The sequence below is a fragment of the Hakea prostrata genome, chromosome 10 (genome assembly GCF_041222555.1).
Source record: "Hakea prostrata isolate BN-2017 chromosome 10, UWA_Hpros_2, whole genome shotgun sequence".
Taxonomy (NCBI): domain Eukaryota; kingdom Viridiplantae; phylum Streptophyta; class Magnoliopsida; order Proteales; family Proteaceae; genus Hakea; species Hakea prostrata.
This window is the reverse complement of record NC_142609.1, coordinates 1,651,549-1,670,751: the sequence shown is the minus strand read 5'-3', so window position 1 is coordinate 1,670,751 and position 19,203 is coordinate 1,651,549. Positions and strand designations below refer to the sequence as shown.

At 35.2% G+C, this 19,203-nt stretch overlaps 2 protein-coding genes across 2 annotated transcripts; one reads left to right on the top strand and one right to left on the bottom strand.

The window, feature by feature from the left end:
* Window positions 1-5,886: 5,886 nt before the first annotated feature.
* LOC149001380 (DNA (cytosine-5)-methyltransferase CMT3-like) lies at window positions 5,887-17,321 on the top strand. The gene is given in 22 exon segments (XM_089136695.1): window positions 5,887-6,302; window positions 6,408-6,454; window positions 6,673-6,772; window positions 8,990-9,097; window positions 9,177-9,296; window positions 9,392-9,491; window positions 9,620-9,795; window positions 10,029-10,094; window positions 10,197-10,284; window positions 10,287-10,429; window positions 11,711-11,769; window positions 11,887-11,953; window positions 12,574-12,903; window positions 14,032-14,100; window positions 14,242-14,328; window positions 14,406-14,493; window positions 14,668-14,801; window positions 14,889-14,993; window positions 15,074-15,117; window positions 15,205-15,274; window positions 15,377-15,480; window positions 16,720-17,321. Coding segments are annotated over 22 exon segments (2,580 nt in total). The 5' UTR covers window positions 5,887-6,005; the 3' UTR covers window positions 16,898-17,321.
* LOC149001379 (Calcium-binding EF-hand family protein) lies at window positions 17,216-17,863 on the bottom strand. Its single transcript, XM_089136696.1, has one exon. The coding sequence runs from the start codon at window positions 17,766-17,768 to the stop codon at window positions 17,346-17,348; it is 423 nt and encodes a 140-aa protein (XP_088992822.1). The 5' UTR covers window positions 17,769-17,863; the 3' UTR covers window positions 17,216-17,345.
* Between the last annotated feature and the right edge of the window lie 1,340 nt (window positions 17,864-19,203).

The window sequence follows — 19,203 nt, the reverse complement described above, 5'->3', positions numbered from 1 at the left end:
AATTGATTCCTCATGTGTACTGTGCAATAATGGGATGAAGATATGGATAATTTATTTTTTTCTTGCACTTTTCAGTAGGAATATGGCACCGAGTTTTGTGGCTTAATGGTTTTTCACGTGGGCCTCTTAACTCCTGGAATGCTGAGTTTGAATGGACATGCTCTCATATGACAAGGTCTTCACCAATAGCAAACATTCGTTGCTTTGCTCTAACAGCAACAATTTATAAAATATGGGAATAAGCGCAATAATTATATCTTAAAGGGAACCACTTTTGGAGCACAGGTAGTTTATGAGAATATTTGAACTGACACATTGTCTCGCTTTGTGCACCTACCCCTTAGGGTCATAAACATGGAGGGAGATATAAACTTCTTTGTTCGATGGCACCTTCCACATACCTAAGGTCGTGTGTCTTAGATGGCTAAGGCCGACACTGAACTCGATTGCTATCAAATGTTATGTATCTTGTAGATAAAATATTGGTGGATATGGATCCATAGCTCGGAATTAACATGGCATGATTCTTTTTGCATTGGCATATGGGATTCTTGAGGATAATATTACTCGATTGGAACTATTTGCTATCAAGCGTCGGTTGGAGACCGCAATAAACATGGGCTTCGACCGAATTGAAATTCGGTTAGATTCAATGGTGGCAATCCAATCAATACAAGGACATTTCTCTACATCTTGGAGGGTCATTGACTTGGCCATGGAGATTAGGGAGCTTAAGAGGAATTTTAATCTTTGTAACTTTATCCATCATATTTTAGTGATTAATACATGTGTTGATTTCCTAGCTAGATATATAAATTCATCCCAGTAATACTCTTTTATGTAGATGCTATCCCGACGATATTGTCTTCCCTTGCTAAGGACGGTATCAACAATAAGAAGTTATAAATACTGTAATTTTTTATTTATTTAATAAAAATCATTATTTTATAAAAAATAAAATATAAAAACTTTAGTTTTTTTTTTTTAATAGCTTTTTTACGAGTGGGTCATTTGAGTGGACTATAAAGGCATACACTAATATGTTGGTCCCCTTAATGCAATATATTATTTACCAAAAAAAATAAAAATAATACAATATAGGGATAATTACTATTGGCCCCCTGTACTTTGATTTTATTACTATTGTATCCCCTGTATTTTTCAAAATTATTAATCCAACCTTCAACTTTGTCTATAATTACTATTGCCCCCTACCGTTAAGTTCCGTTAGTTACCTGATAATGTGGCATCTTTTTATTTTCTCAAAAACCCTAAAATACCCTTATACTTTTTTTTCTTTTTCCCTTTTGTCGTTGGTCCCTTAATCATTGTGGAAAACTATTATCCGTTTTATTCTAAAAATAAAAAAGAAAAAAAAAGAAGAAAGAATGATTGAATAAAACTCAAACTCAAATAGAAATGAGAGAGGAGTCATTCAACTCAATTGGACGAATTCACCTAAAAATTTTCAAAATAAATAAAGTTTAGTGAGGGTGGGAACCATTGGTTTGGTTTTGTTAATTTATTTAATTCAAAATAAATGAAGTTTAGTGAGGTGGAACCAATCGGTTTGGTTTTGCTCTTTCTTTAATTCAAAATATTGAGTTTTGTGGGTGGGACCAATCGGTTTGGTTTTGCCCTTTATTAATTCAAAATTGAGTTTGGGTTTGCTTTTCGGTTTTATATGGGGTAGCTCGCTTTTGATTTATTAATTTTAATGAGGGTAATTAGACATTACATATTCAAACTTAATGACAACTTACACCGTTATAGGAGGGGGCCGTTTTCGGCGGGTTTTTTAGTATAGTCACTCGGGCACGTTTTCCTACAATATATTATGTGTAGGTCCCAAGCAAACTAACACCGTTAACCGCCATTGAGTATATTTAAATTCCAAATGTGAAGGGACCAAAGTGCCTCTCAGTTTATTTAATACATTGTGTTAATATATGGATTTAAACAAATATAATTGGTCATCAAATGTTAATTATATGGTTATATATATTAAAAAATATGATAACATAATGTATTAAATAACATAAAGGGCACTTTTGTCATTTCACGTTTGGAATTTGAATATACTTAACGGCGACTAACGGTGTTAGTCTAGTTAGGAACTACACATAATATATTGCACTAAGGAAATCCAACATTAGTTTGTGGTTTACTAAAAGACCCACAAATAAAAAACTCTTGAAAAAGTATAAACTTATATTTGAGTTCAAATTGTCTCCCCGGACCTGGGGAGAGCACATACCCGACGGGACGACTGTTGACCACGAATTACAAGGGGGCCCATGGGGTTAGGGTTATGGGATTTATTTTTAAAATATCTTATTTTTTTTTCGTGGGCCCCACATAATTTGTGGTTGTAACGCCATTGGGGGAGCAATCTCAAAAGAGATGATCCACACTCTTTATTTTTTAGGAAGGGATGAATTGTGTGTGTTATTATAAGACCAATACATTTTGTGAGATTTAGGGGTGAAATCAGGATTCAATATTAGGAGGTCGAATAATAGAAGTCCAGATTGGGAAAGCACTAATATTTTTTCACCACACATATTGTGTAGATCCTTATAAGACCCATTGGATATCTCACCTATGAATTATTTTATTATATTAAGGAATAGGCCTACATATATTAAACAAAAATAGATAAATTATTGATAATGATATATTTTTTTCAATAAAATATAAGTAAATTAAAACATAAGTAATAAAAAAAAATGACCTCAACCCTAAAAAGTTAGTTACAAATTTTATTTATTTATATTATATTTTATTATTAAATTTTTTTTAAGTAAAAGATGCAAACCAATGGTAGTTTGTTACCTTACTAACTATAGACATTTTATTTACAATATAAAAATAAATAAAAAATTTGTAGAATAAATAATGAAACAAAAATATAAAATCAAATAAAGAATAACAAAAAAAGATGGAGAAAAAGATAAACAATAAATAAATCGAGAAAGAGAAAGATAACCTAATTGTGGAAAATATTTTTTTTCCTAATTTTCCTTAACCCATTACCCACACTTATAGAAAAGGAAGAATAAATAGGAAGAGATAAATGGAAGAAAATAAATAGAAAGAAAAGAGGAGAGAGAAGAGATATGAAAGAATAAGTAGGAATTGAGGCGTTAGTTTCCAATTATAAATGACATTTTGAATATTTAATAATTTTTTTAAAATTTGTTTTAACCAAATTTTTAGAAAAATAATAAATAGAAGAAAAAATATATATGAGAGAGAAGAGAGGGGAGAATAAATAAGGATTGAGGAGTTATTTTTAACTATGAATGACATTTCTAATTATAAATGACATTTAGTTATTAACTTGTTTTCAATATTCAGGCGGTGAAATAATGGAATTTCACATGTTAAAAGAGAAAAAAACTGAAAAAAATGAAGGAAATTAATATATATAAAAAAAAGAATAAAAAATAAAAATTTGGGGCCATGCCTCAAGCCTCTTGGTGGGTCCGCCCCCTGGTGAGCTCTGTCCTCAGAAGCTCTGCCGAAATGGAACTAGTTGACTCCCTTTGGAGTACCCTTGGTTGATTTGGAATGATAGGAACTCAGCCTTTTTCAACGGCTCGATCTCCTTCCTAAAATTATGAGATTTCCTCTAGGCTCAAGACAGATATACAAAGCTCATCTGCGGCTGAGGATAATGGTCACTCAATGGACTGTCTTTCACTTCCATCCACAAACCCGTGTTTTTTGTATCAATAAATTTATCTACGGGCTTGACATGCTCACTAACTTGCTCTCGTTTACAAACATTCCTGTTGAATTCTTTGTCATAATAAGCTATCCATAAGTACCCGAGAATGAAACTAGCCAGCTTAATAATTCATGAGTGGACGCACTAGAATCCTATATGGTACATATTTTGTTTTGTCCAAGGAACCCTAGATATAACATAAAAAATTAATAATAATCTTCTACCAAAAAAATATATATATATATAATAATAATAATCTCCTTAATGACTTGAGTTAGTGTTATTTATTTATTTCCTAATGTACACATTTCCTAACGTGACTTCACCTACCTCAGTATGAGAGGTTCTATTAATCCATGGGGATAAGTAGGAAAATCTTACCAAATAAGTAGTAAACCAAAAGGGAAATTACATGTTGCCTAGTTTTCTTTCATTTGCATTCTCATTGTGAGAGTAATCTCTCAGCCGACATAGATAAACAATACAAATAGTAAGAAATTATATATTTTTTAATATTCTATCGATCCATGTCACATTGGAAAAAAATGGTCTCTTTAAGGCCTCTTTGGTTACTTGAGTCTGAAGAGTTAAAAAATATAGAGATTTCAAATCTATATATTTCAAATCTATGGAGTCATGTTTCATAAAATTAACTGTTTGGTTAGTTCGAATCTTTGGAATTAAATATGTAGATTTATCATAAAAAAACATTTATGGAGTCATGGTTCAAATGTTTAATGTTTTTATAATAGGGATGAAATCTCTAGATTTCACCTTATACCTCATAAATCTACAAATTCACGTTTTTAGTGTATAAAGACTAATCTCTAAATTTCATGAATCCAGAGATTCACACAACCAAACGGATATAAATATCCCATTTGTGAATCCAAGATTTGAAATCTTTGGATACCATATAACCAAACAAGCCCTTAATCCATGGGGGTATGGTGGGCTTCAAACCTATGAGTAGTATTAGTTCGATTTTACGATTTTACCTAGAAAAATAAGGGTACAAGTTCGATTTTAGGTTGCAATAAAACATAGGGAACAAATGAATGTAATGACTAGAAGTGTATTATTGTTTGTTAATGAGCCCAGATCCTTTACCTTTTTTTTCTTTTTTTTTGAGAATGGATCCTCTATTCTTACAGTAAGGGTTATGCTCATTTCATATTTTTCTACAACCCATTAAGAGGACCCCACTGTCTACCTCTAATTTTCTAAAGGTGGTTTCCACCTTCTAATGTCTGGTGAATTGGTGGAGGGAAGCATACACCTCAACCCGTTAGAGTAAAGGATCCGAATCTTCACTAGTCAATCAATGAAATTTAAAAATTTCACATTAAATTCCATCAGGGTCGACAGTGCCGAATAAGATCGAATTCCTCCAATCATTGCATACATGTTAGAGGGACTTGATGAATTATATATGATTTGACTAGTTTATGTGCATCTCGACTAATTATTAACGCGATCTAACCTGTCGAAGGAGCTTCTAATGTGTCAACTCCAATTATGCCAATTAAAAGACTCAGATCTTCTCCAATCTAAATCCAATGGGTTGATATGTAGCTATATTCCCCCCATATTCCTCCATTAAAAGAACTAGCGAACTAGAGACCATTTATTTCCAATAAATAACATAAATCAACAAATCTAAACCCAGATCCTCTCCAGTTCACATCGAGCGGTTGGATGCATCCATTCACTCGTCACCAAATCCCTCAACGGTTGGATACGCACCGGTTGGCCCGCCAGACCGGAGAAGATTTCTTTCCAAATAACGCGATTTTTTTTTTAATTACCAAAAAAAAAAAAAAAAAAAAGAAAGAAAATCTCACGTATTCCAAAGCTTAGCCAATCACGCGCTTATCCCGGTTGGTGCCTCAGTGGGGTCACAGTCAGTAATAAAGATTCTAATCGGACGGTCTTAAATTATAGACCGTTAAGGCTGACCAGACGTGACCGTACTTCGGCGACCATTAAAACAGTCCACTCCGCCTTAGCTCAAGTCACGTACGGACCGGACTTCGGAGCGAAATCCAATCCAGTTAATTAATTCCGAAAATTTCGGTTTCCCGCTCACCTCCACGTTTTGTATCATTCGAAAGTTTTAAATACGTTTCTATATTTATAGAGCTCACTCTTATTAAATTTGTTTTTCCCACTCTCTTTACTCCTCATCATACGACTCATCGCTTCGCCTGCTCGTTTCTGTCTCTTCTGCATTTCCCTAATCGCCGTCACCATCGCCGTCGCTGGGGGAAAAATGCCGTCAAAAGGAACGAAACGGGCTAGGTCGAAGGGTAAGACAGCTCCGGCGACGGTCACCGTCGATGAATCTAGCAATGGTGGTGGTTCAAATACTCCAATCGATTTGGAGCTGCAGGAAGAGGAGAAGATATCTGTAGAGAATCAAGAAGCTGAGGAAGAGCCGAGCTCTCCTGCAGTTGCTCGTTCTGCAAAGAAAGCAAAGAAAGCTGCTTCTACCGGTGAAAGTCGCTTGTATGGAAAACCAATTCCTGCTGCGGAAGCACGCGAGCTTTGGCCTCACAGATATAGAGACGTAAACAAAAATTTATATCTCAGCTTGTCTGAATCTGGTTTTTCTGTAGTGATCATGGTTCAAGCTGATTAATTTTTTTCCCATCTGATCTTTGCTTTACCACAGAAGAGCGGGGACAGGAAGAAGGGCGCTAAAGTGGGTGGTTCTAAAGGGTAAACTCATGTTTAGTGATGATTTAAGCGCAAGTGCTTTATTTTGTTTCTCTCTGTTCGGTCGACGCAGCTACTCTCAGTATTATTTCTAAATATAATTTATTGTTTGCCTGTTTCATTTCTTTATTCGATTGTTGTAGTGACGAAAACACAGAGGAGGTTTTGCGCGGCACTAATTTATTGTTTGCCTGTTTCATTTCTTTATTCGTTTGTTGTAGTGACGAAAACACAGAGGAGGTTTTGCGTGTTCGATGTCATTACAGACAAGCAGAAGTAGATGGATGCATTTACAGTATTAACGACAGTGCTTATGTGAAAGTGAGTCCACTCTCCCCTCCCACCCTCACAATAAAAAGAGAGGCAAAAAAAAAAAATCCAGTGACATTTCTGAATCATGACGAGTTACCATCTTATTAGACATTAAAAATTAATCTGTCCGAAAAGGTCTAATCTTTCCGCTCTCTTATAAAACTGACAATCCTAAGAACATTCTCAAATCTCCCATAATTATATGATTGGAAGTGAATCCGTGTCCACAGGGACGACTGCTAAATTGTTTCGCTTTGTTCAAATCCACTACTCTCGGCACCACACAAAAATGTAGGATCAGCCAGTATTGGTTCCCTCTTTCAGACATCTGACGAGGGTCCGAGTATGTTTTCTTTAATCTAACCAAGTCGCTACTGGATTTATTCAGTTTGACGTGTCATACATTATTCATGCAATTTTTTTGGGCCCCTTTTATCATCCACATGACATTGTTTTAGAAACCCTCTTCAATCTTCATGTCTTTGATCTTCTGCATCTCCAGCCATGGTTTGGAGGTCTCTTTTTCACAACCTAGTGGTAACAGTTTATCATGGTTTTGAGTTGACTGCAGTTAACTTAAATTGATGGATAATTAGTTTTCTTGGTTTTTGAACACTTTCTTTTTGTAAAATGTTTCCTATAGTTTTGGGAAAAGCGTTCTAAATTCAATGCCTCATGATTCAAACCTGATACTTATGTTATCAGCCTTGTTTTTTTGTTGTTATGAGAGGAACTTCTAATATCTTCCCAAACAAAAAGAAGTTATAATCTGACATCCATTGTGAGTTATTTCCCACTTGTAATGCTATTAGTTATAAACTTGCATTTGCGAAAAGCATTTGTTAGATTTCTTTATTGGTATATTTTCCTGTTATAGCATTTTTCATGAACCCCTATGCTTTGTGTTTTAAATATTGAGAATATAAACTATGCCTTGGAGAACCCAGAAATGCGTGGAGCTTTGTTTGTATTGTTATGAAATAAACATTAATTGGACGGGCACTGTTGTGTTTTTTTCTTCTTTCCCTTGTGTCTGTTTGTTATAGTTATTCAATTTGCATTTTCAAATAGCATATATTTGTTTCCTTAGTAGTATGGTTTCCTCTTTTTAACATTTGGTAGGAGTCCCATGTTATCTTTAAAATCCTATAACTTAATTTTGCTTATGGAAATCCATAATAGCGTGAAGCTTTGCTTGTGTTTTAATAAATGGAATTTCTTTTTTGACATTCACTGTTGACTTATTTCTCATGCCTTCATCTTTTTCTTTTTGGGTTGCATTAATGTGCGGCATTTCCTTGTTTATTTAGTGGTATGCCTATTTTAGCATTTGTCATGAATCTCATTCTTCTTCGAATCCTGATAACATTATGTAAGCCTTGAAGAGCCCTATGAGTATGTGAAGCCTTTTTATAAATGGAACTTGTCATTCTTGAATTGATTATTCGATTATTTTGCCGTCTCTATTGCTATTAATTATTTTAACTTGCATGATTGGTTAGCATTTGTTTGTTTCCTCAAGGGCATATTGTCTTATTTTAGCATTTGGGATGAATGCCATGCATCAAGCTTCATTTACACAGAAGCCTTGTGTTATTATAATTGGAAATTATAATCTAATATTCATAGTTGATTTATTCCCTTATCAACTGACATTTATGGAAAACATTTGATTTGTTTTCTTTGCAGCATGTTTTTCTGTTTTAAGTTATGCTTTGTTATCCAAATGCTATACATTTAATCATGAGTAGGAGAATCCTTAAATATGTAGAGCTTAATTTCTGGTGTTATAAGTGTAACTTCTAATCTGACATCCATTATCATTATTTCCCTCATGCCTTGATCATTAGGACTTGTTTTAACACTTCCACTAATGAAATATATATATATACACACACACACACACACATATATATGGGTGAGGGCTCTTTCTTTTTTAGTATTGTTATAAATTATAAATTTCATGATTCAATTCAGAATAGCTTTATCCATCTGCAGACATTTGTGATTTTTGTGTTTATTCTTATAAATAGAACTTCTAAATCTGACATTTTATGTCAACCAATTTCATTCATGTCATTATCATCAGTAGTAATTAAATTTGTATTATAAACAGCATATTTTTTTTTGTTGGTTTACTTGGTTGCATTTGTCCTGCTTTTGCATTTGGTTTTCAAGTCTCTATCTGTTTTTAACCACTGTGGTTCTCTGGTATCTTGAACTTAGGGCGAAGAAGGAGGTCCAAATTTCATTGGTAGAATTGTTGAATTGTTTGAAACTGAAGATAGAAAGCCATATTTTGCTGCACAGTGGTTTTTCAAAGCTGAAGACACTGTAAGATGGATGTTGTTTTGCAATCTTTGTTTTCTCCACATGGACTTTTTAGCTTAAAAAAATTAATCGTTGGTTTTAGGTCATCAACGATCATGCTGGCCTAATTGACAAGAAGCGGGTATTCTACTCTGAAATGAAGGATGACAACCCACTGGACTGCATTGTTTCTAAACTAAATATTATACAAGTTGCCTCAGATGTATGGCTGTCTATTCAGATTCATAGCTTTCCTATTTTATATTATTCATTTCTATTTTTATTGTGTAAACATGCTGACTCTACTTTCCTAAACAGAAATCTTTTGGAGAGGCTGAGAGAACTACTCCTCCCTGTGACTATTACTATGACACGTCATACTCATTGCCGTACTCAACATTTGCGAATCTATCCTCAGGCACTCTCTTTACTTAGTAATATAGTAGATTTATTACAGCCTAATTTTTATTTTCCTGTTTATTAACTCACTTATGGTACACATGATGTGCTTCTGTTCTTATTAGTTACTTATTTGTCATCTTTCAGAAAATTCAAGAGACAGCACTGAATCAACAATTTCTAGTGAGAGCAGTGTAGAGGGTACATCAGGTGAAAGCAAGTCGAGTACTGATTTCACATTGTTAGATTTGTATTCTGGTTGTGGTGCAATGTCAACTGGTTTATGCTTTGGTGCTAACTTATCAGGCATTAACCTTGTTACTGTAAGTTAATTACATTTATTTCATGTGTTTCCTTTATATAGTTATTAGATAGTTACATGCCTTTTATCTTTCTGTTGTTTCCTATTTTCTGTGCTAGACACATTTATATGCCTCTCCTTTTTTATATTATTTTTGTTCTCTCCTCTGAGCTATGCATAACTGGAAGCTTACCTTTTTGTGTAGCATTACTTTTTTTGCCTTGCACTGAAATGCATTTGATTTTCAATGAACAGAAATGGGCTGTTGATTTGAATACACATGCTTGTGAAAGCTTGAAGTTGAACCACCCGGAAACTGAGGTATAGTTTTGTTCCATATGTTATCCATTTCTTTTAGATTCTGTTTCAAAGATTCTTATAGATGATGCAAACTCCAGCATATCTAAAATGTTTGGTTTGCAGGTTAGAAATGAATCAGCTGAAGACTTTCTAGAGTTGCTCAAGGAGTGGGAGAAACTATGCAAGCAATTCTCCTCATCTAAAATTGAAAAAGAGAGAAGGAAGACGAAGACGAAGATGAAGATGAAGATGAAGATGGATCTGTAGTTCCCAAAGATGAATTTGAAGTGGGAGAGTTGCTTGCCATTTGCTTTGGCGACCCGAATGAGAGCAAGCAACGTGGACTGCATTTCAAGGTATTTTCTCTGTACTAGAAGGTGTCGTCTTACATGATATTGCGTTGAATTAGTTCTGGTGCATTAGTTTAGCTTTGTTTTTTCCTATATTTGGAAATCTTATGTTTTTTTCTTCGATATGGAAAATTTTGGGCCTTAATCTTTGTAGTGAAGTTAAATAATAGCATTCAAGTTTGTTGCATACTATGGTAATGTAATGGGCCATTTCTCTAAGCCAAAGTATAGTGCTCTAAGTGACATGTGGGGTTAAGTAGTTAGTTTCCATAGAACTGCTCTTACTTTTGTGGTGGGGCTGACTTTGTATGGGATTCTCCTTACCATACATATTGGCTTCCTATTTTACTCGATTCCATGACTAAAAAAAATATGAGAAAGGGGTCAAAACTATTGATAGGAGAATAATTTGGCCTTTAACTTGAGTTCTGAGTGATGGAGTGTTGCTTTGAGAGAGTCAAAAACTATGCTCCGTGGGATGTAATATGAAGATGATAGTAGGATGTCTCTGTGCAATAGGTTAGAATGCGACACACTTATGAGAAAATGCCAACATGCCTTCCATGGCCATGCTAATGGAGGGTCTTGGGATATGCTGGTAAAGGAACTGAAAGAGCCTTAGACAGTGCTCTAATAACTGTAGGTGGGGAAAGACATGTGAAGCTTAGGCCCATTGTGAAGTATGATTTTGAATATGGTGTATTGCAGTATTGCACGGAAGAAATCCATGTGATCAATTACATTTAGTTGGAACAAGTCTTTGTGTGATTTGTGTGTGATTGTGCTTATAAATGTTTGCTTGTGTATAGAGTGTATGTCAACATTTTAAAATAAAAAATCTTCATCAATTATGGCTATCCACTAAAATTGAAGTAGTTTCTGCCTCTTCTTGAATTAATGGAGAGTCAAGAGGAGCAATTGGGACCTTATGTCACCAAAACTTTTGAGACACATGAAAAAAAAAATCTTAGTTTACTTGGTTTTAATTCTTTTGATGTTAGTGTAAGAAGCTTTGTTGCTTGCAAGTTTTTTTCTCTAAGACTCTTGCTGTAGATGTAAAACCATTTAGTTTAACTTTTCATTGTTCATTTCTGTTACCTACTTAGTTTTAATTCTTTTGATGTTAGTGTAAGAAGCTTTGTTGCTTGGAAGCTTTTTCTCTAAGACTCTTGCTGTAGATGTAAAACCATTTAGCTAACTTTTCATTGTTCATTTCTGTTTTTTTTTTTTTTTTGGTTAAACTTTAGTTGCTCAATCATTTGGTGTCTTTGTTCGAATTTGATTTAGGTACGTTGGAAGGGCTATGGGCCAAGCGAGGACACATGGGAGGGTATTGAAGGACTTAGGTAAAATTTTATTTATATATATATAGATATATTTGTTTTTTGTTCATTTGTCTTTCTGGAAATTATAATTTTCTTAACTTTGGCTATAATAAATTTGTATTGGTATGTCATCTGTAGTTCTTGTGAAGAACGCATTAAAGACTTTGTTACGAAGGGCTTGAAATCTAACATTCTACCGCTTCCAGTAAGTTCATTTCACAAAAATTTTTAATTGATTTTCTTTTTTGGGGGGGGGGGGGGGAGGATCTATTCTCATCATTAATTGTGGGGCATCACACAGGGGTGTCGACAGTTTGGTCCAAGCCAATTTTGGTCTGGCCATTTTGGTCTTGTGTTGGAAGCACCATACCCAAACATGAACCATTAGTGAAATTTTGGTATTGGGCTAAAGATTTAGGTTTGGGTTGTTGTGGTTGTTAGGCTATTTTCAATTTGTTATCAAACTGTCTTAGTCGGTTTCAAATTAAAAATTATTTGGGTCTTAGATCTTAGCTCTGGGCTTAAGGCTCAAATAAGTAAAGCTATTTAACCTCTTTAAATCTGATTATAATGGGTTGGATTTTTAATGGTTCGGTCCATTTGGTTCAAGCGGATGGGCTGGACCAAAGCAGCTCGTAATTGATAGGTTTTTCAATCCTGAAACCATATCCCATCCAATTAGCCTTGGTTTAGTCTGGTTTGGCCCCATAATTGACACCCCGAACCACACGTCTTTGATTATTTCCTTATTATGTACTTGTTTGTCTTTTTCCCCCTATATTTAATTTTTAATGTTAACATTCTTGCTTATTCTTTTCTTTTTAGGGGGATGTTGATGTCATATGTGGAGGACCTCCTTGTCAAGGCATTAGTGGGTTCAATCGTTTTAGAAACAAGGAAGCACCTTTAGAAGACCCAAAAAACCACCAGCTGGTTGTGTTTATGGACATTGTTAAATTCTTGAAACCTAAGTTTGTTTTAATGGAAAACGTGGTTGATATTTTGAAGTTTGCTGGTGGTTTTCTTGGGAAATATGCTGTGGGTCGTCTTGTTGCCATGAATTATCAAGCAAGGCTAGGAATGATGGCAGCCGGATGTTATGGCCTTCCTCAATTCCGGATGCGTGTATTCTTATGGGGTGCTCGTCCTACTGAGGCAAGTAGTGATAAATTAGAATCAAATCATTGTTAGAAAGGTATCTCACTTTCTATTTTTTTGATAGGTGGGTTTGTATAAAGAAAATGGGTACAATAAAGAGAATGCATTCTCCTTGAACCTCTTAGAGGGATTAGGAGAACTAAAGTAGAGCATTCCCTCCTAATCAGTATCTCAAATAGGAAAATAAGCCCAATAACAATCTGTGATAAACATGTGCTTCCAATCTTTCTTAATTAGATCATCTAGCTCTTTAAGAAACTGAGTAGGATTCCATCAAAGTTGCTATTGCCTCAGTAAAATCTGTCTTGTAATCTGCTGGTTGGTTTTGTTCTCTCCATGCATGCCTATACTATTTCTCTCTTGCCATAGTTGCCAGTTGTGTTCTTCCTTTGATGGTCCCTTTAAGAACATCCACCACTAATTTGGAATCAGATCTGATGGAGACCTCAAAATATATTTTTTGAGTATTCAGATCCTTCTAAAAATAGCTTGAAGCTCAATAGCCTAGAAAGCTCTTCTCATCTGTTAGCATATGCCATGATTGAAGTGCTTGAATTATTTGTCAGTACTCCCCTATATGTAGCTTTTGAATTTATTAATGCTCCATCACAGTGCAAGGGGATCATACTAATAGGTGGCCTAAACCAAGAACAATAATTAGGAATAGTTCTCAAGCTGCTTTGAGATTATACCCTCAGCTATATAGATAACCTGGATAGTCTATTCACCACTAATGTATAGATCAACCCATTCTCTCTCACATCATCCACAAAGGCTGCAATTAACTTGTTCTGATTTTATCTTTGAAGATCCAATAATTTCTCTCAACCGAGAGGTGTTGAATAGTTGCCCAAAGTGCCAACTTCTCAATCAATTAATTTGTTCCGATTTTATCTTTGAAGATCCGATAATTTCTCTCAACCCATGGGTGTTGAATAGTCGCTCAAAATGCCAACTTCTCAATTACTGCTATTTTCTCCATCACCTCAACATGGTTAGCAGTTTTGTTTTATCTTGCATTGCCCTCCTTTCATTTGCTAACATTTGAAAAATCCCCTTCTTCACCAAGCAACTTAAATGTCAATTAAATAAAATGTATCTCACTAGTTGATTTCATTTTTGCAGAAGTTGCCTCAATATCCTTTGCCAACTCATGAAGTTGTTGTAAGGGGAAATGTCCCAACAAATTTTGAGGTAAATAGATTTTGTATATTTTTAGTGAACCCTGTTTAGTTGGGATAAGGCTCGTTCATGTTGTTGTATGAATTTTGTGTATTTTGTTTTTCGTTTGCTTCCATATTGGTGGTATATGCTACTAACATATTTTTAATACAGCAAAATTGTGTTGCATATGATGAGCAAAGCAAAAGGAAATTGGAAGATGCTTTGCATCTAGGAGATGCTATTTCTGACCTTCCTGCTGTGAGTTTGTTACTTTTCTCTTTGTGCTTGGAGTTCAATAGATTTATCTAGCAGTTTATTCATGTTAATTTTGTTAGGTTCCTAATGATGAAAGTCGAGATGAAATGCCTTACGAGAGAAAGCCAAAGACAGATTTCCAACGTCATATAAGATTAAGTCGGGCTGGTATATTTATTGCTCTTTTGACCAAGTAAATTTGTTAATGTTTTAGATAAATAAAATTTCAACATTAATCCTATACCTTAAAAGAAAAGATTCAACCACATGTAGATTGGGAGTGGTTCAAGTTATTTTGCTTTACTTCAGTTTGCCTCTAACCAAAGGTTGCTTCATTAACAGAGTTGATGGGTGTTTCTAGTACCAGTGAAGATGAATTAGGCAAATCATTGAAGAAGGCATTGCTATTTGATCATCGTCCTTTGCAATTGAACGAGGATGACTATCTACGGGTTTGCCAAATTCCAAAGAAGAAGGTTTATAGTGCTGCCTAGACAGATGCTATTTACTATTGTAGACTTTTGATCTATTTAATGAAGGTTGCTTGCTTCTATTTATCTTAGGGTGCAAACTTCAGGGATCTTCCTGGTGTGTTGGTTCGGCCAGATAACAAAGTAGAGTGGGATCCATCTGTTGAGAGAGTGTACCTACCGTCAGGGAAGCCTTTGGTAATAAATGCTTTAGTTGTACTGTCAGCTTCTTGGTACTGTATATTTCAATAATTGCTTTAACATATAATGTATTGTAGGTGCCTGATTATGCAATGACTTTTGTCCGAGGCTCATCATCTAAGTAAGTGTTCTTTATCTCATTTTATATTGTAATCCTCACATTTCAAAACTTACTTTACCTTCTCATAAAATTGTTTAATTATTATAGGCCATTTGGAAGATTGTGGTGGGATGAAATCGTGGCAACAGTTGTCACAAGGGCAGAGCCACATAATCAGGTAGTCTTCTTCTGCAGATCCTGCTTCTAGTGCATCTCTTTGTCCTTCTTTTCCTTCCCATTATTTGTATTAGAATGCAATTAAATTTTGATCTGTCAACAGGTACTGGTTCACCCAGAGCAGGACAGAGTGCTGACAATCCGTGAAAATGCACGACTGCAAGGGTTCCCAGACTTCTACAAGCTTTGTGGTCCAATCAAAGAAAGGTAACATTTCACAGATGTATATGATTTACAGTACTTGCATAAAAAAGTTTTGCAGAACAATTGTTCTCTTGTTTACCCTAGTACTACCAAGAAAAGTGAATATCTTATTGGTTCATTTCAATTATATCTTCCCCTAACACCATTAAAAGGAAAAAAAAAGGGTCATATTCTGTTTTCAAGCTATTACAGCTTGATAAGAATTTGACTTTGAGAGATGGGTCATATAAAGTTAAGGCAAGAAGAGTTCACGGTTGGAGGAAGGGGGATTTTATGGTCCTTGTGTGGATTAGGGACTATACAAGAGCATGTGACAGCATAAGCAGCGCAATCATTGCTACCTTTCATGGGGGCACTCTTTTTGCCCATGTATCACTCCTCTACAGTGAACATTTATCCCCGAAGTTATGTAGACTTGTCAGTGAAGGAATATATTTTTTGACATAAAACCAAGTTATTTTCTTCAAGCTTTATAGATTTAGAGCAATATATTTAGAAGTGGTTTTATCTATTGATTTGTGTTGTTGCATCATAATAATATCAGGCAAACCAAAATTTTGTTTTTATTGCATATAGCTTGTTTTTAGTTCTAAGCATTGCATGTTCCATGTCAATCATTATAGGCTTAATTCACCAGCTCTCCTAGCTCTTGTAATTGAACTCCTTAATCTTTAGAGCATTCAAAAGTGCTTTGTCTTACAAATTCATGTCATCTTAAATTACTTTCTTGCCACTTGTGGGTTTGGTGCCATTATGGTCGACATAATTTGGTAGAAGGAAGTGCTTACTCGGAGGCCTTCACCTCCCAAGTAAAAGAAAGCTGTCCCCTGCTGTGTCTACTCTCTGGTGGCTCTTCACACCTTTCCTGCCTTTGTTTCTGTCATGGTTTGCATTTTGTATGCTGACCATGCACCTAACTTCCTCTCAATTTGCTCATCCATTACATGTTATTTTTTAGAGTTACTGCCCACACACCAAAACATTGTTGTTTAAAGTAACTACATTCCTAGCAGTGATCTTCTGTGAATAATATAGGATCCACTAATTGAAGTCTTTGAAGTTTGGTCCTTGTTTACAGGTGTACAATACCTATTGAAAGGTTTAATGCTGTTTTTGCAAGAGTACTGTGCCTTTTTACTCTTCCATTATATTGATCAAGCTTCCACATTCTCTTTCTGACTGTTACAAGGCTATTTTAGAATTTTAAGTCTTTACATGTTCTTCCTTCAATTTTTTATTCAGGTACATTCAAGTAGGGAATGCTGTTGCTGTTCCAGTTGCCAGGGCTTTGGGATATGCATTGGGTTTGGCAATGCAAGGAAACACAGATGATCAGCCCTTGCTGACCCTACCTTCAAAGTTTCCTAACCATATTGAGCGCTTATCGCCATCAATTGAAGTCGACGATGCTAATTGGTAGGGTTCTACCAAGGATTAGTAATTCTAAAAGTATTTTAGTGAATACTTGATTGTTGAACTCTTTATTTATCAAATGTAACATATTACAAATTGTTCTTTTCTTTGTTGTATTCTTAGATGCAACTTAGTGGAATAGTTTTTAAGATATATTTGCACCTACGGGGTTCAAATTATAGTTTCAATTGCTTGTTTTGTTAGCTCTTCTCTGTTCAACCTGATCTTGTATGCAAAGGATTTCTAAATGTTATCTACAAAATCCAAGAGAGATTTTGAATCTGTGAATTTTGTGGCATTATTATGGAATACTTGTTATTACAGAAAGTAAGATTTTCATTAGGTTTAGGGATTAAAGTCTCCATTCATAGGATAATTTTACAAACTCAGATATACATAGAAGAAAAAGATCTCAGAGATGAAATATTACATATATTTCGAATACAAGAAGTGTATTAGGCACGAGAGTACTTAGAAGCCTCAAGGTCAGCAGCTTTTTTAAGGAGGTTTTGATCATCGTCTTCAATGGCCATCTGAATGGGGGAGAAACCAAGTCCATCTGCTATAGCGAGCATGATCTTCTTCACCTCCGAACGAAACTCTTGGAGATCCACGGTGCCGCTATGGTCGTAATCGAACTTATCGAAGATGGAGTTGTAGAGCTGAGTGAGCTGTTCTTGAGGAGTCACGGAATCTATGCCGTAGTGAGATTCGATCAGCCTGAAAGACTCGCAGGCTTTGCGAAGCTCAGAACGGGAGAGAACTCCATCTTTGTTGACGTCCAGAGCTGCAAATTGCTCGTCGACGCTGCGGTTGAAGAGAGGCTCGTCATCTACAAATGCTCGAACTGTTGATCCGTCTATGATCACCACTCCCATGGTCTTCTTCTTTCTCTTCTCTTCTCTGTGTGACTTTGCGTGAACTTCACAGGCTTAAAAGAGGCCGAACTCTATATATATATATCGAGTGCCAGAGCTCATGGATTCACGGTGAAGTTGTTGCTGGCACGTTGTTTAGTGAAACAAACGGTTGCAAGCGGCATCCAGATTGACCATTATCTTCATGGAATCGTTTTTTGCGGTCACGAATATCTCTTTTTTTCTTTTTTCTTTTTCAAGCGGTTTAAAAATATCTCGTCCGAACTTCAATGCTGCCCGTTTAATACGCAGCATTCAAGCCAATGGCTGAGATCAAGATCTCGTCCGAAATTTTGATCTCGACTGTCGGCTTGAATGCTTTGCATTTTAACGGGTAGCATTGAAGCTCAAATATCTTATGATTTGTGAACTTTGTAAATCAACCAGTGGATTAATATGTTCTTCTTTTGGAGTCAACATCAACTCAGTCATGTCCAATATAAATCTATGGGTGGAGTCGGTGGGTGTTGTTGGGTTGCCAAATTGGGGGAAGATAATATTGAGACCACTTGGTTTTAAAGTTGCTTGGTTTTGAAAAGGTGTGCATTCTAGGGTAAGGGATGTATTGTTTAGTTGAAATGACAGTTTGGTCTAATTAAAGATTGTCCCTAAGGACTGTAACTAACTTGATATTTTACTCTTAAATAATAGCATAATATGATATGATTTTCTGTAACTATCTTGTAAAACAAACTTATTCTAAGCCCCAAACAAATGTTTATAAAAAAGAATAGATATTATCATGTAACATCAAGAAATGTTGAACTCATTAGGTATGTATGATCCTTTCAATTGTAAGTCTCAACTAGTTTTACATATTAGATGGAAAAAGGAAATGAAAAAGATATATTTTTTTAATAGAAAATGATAGTCGCCTTGGTCTCCTCAATTATATTATTAAATATTTTATAATGTGAGCGGAGGAAGAAGAATGAATTCTTTTTTCTTTTGGTGAACCAAATTTCATTTTAAAGGACAAGAAGATAACATAGAATCAAACTTGTGCAAATCTAACAATCTAAGAGGTAGAAAGTGGTCAGTTAGTCATTCCTACCAAGGTGCATTTTTTAGGAATAAAGGAGAAATGTAGGGTTAGTAGAGTGGTAGAGATCTATGCTTCTCAGTGGAGAGGTCGTGGATTCGCCCTTGCAGACAGCGTCTCCCGCCTGAGGATGTAATCAAAGTGCATGCAACCTAGCCCAGATAAACCTTAGCTTCCAAGAAAAAAACAAAGAAAGGAGAAATTACAAGACAAAAAACAAGAAGGAATGTGATTAATATCATCCACACTATTTTTTACACCAAAAGGGGATGAAACTTCAGATTTTAGAATCTTGATCAACTCCTGACAATCATTTCTACTAATATGTAATCTATCCCCTTTGCTACTATAACC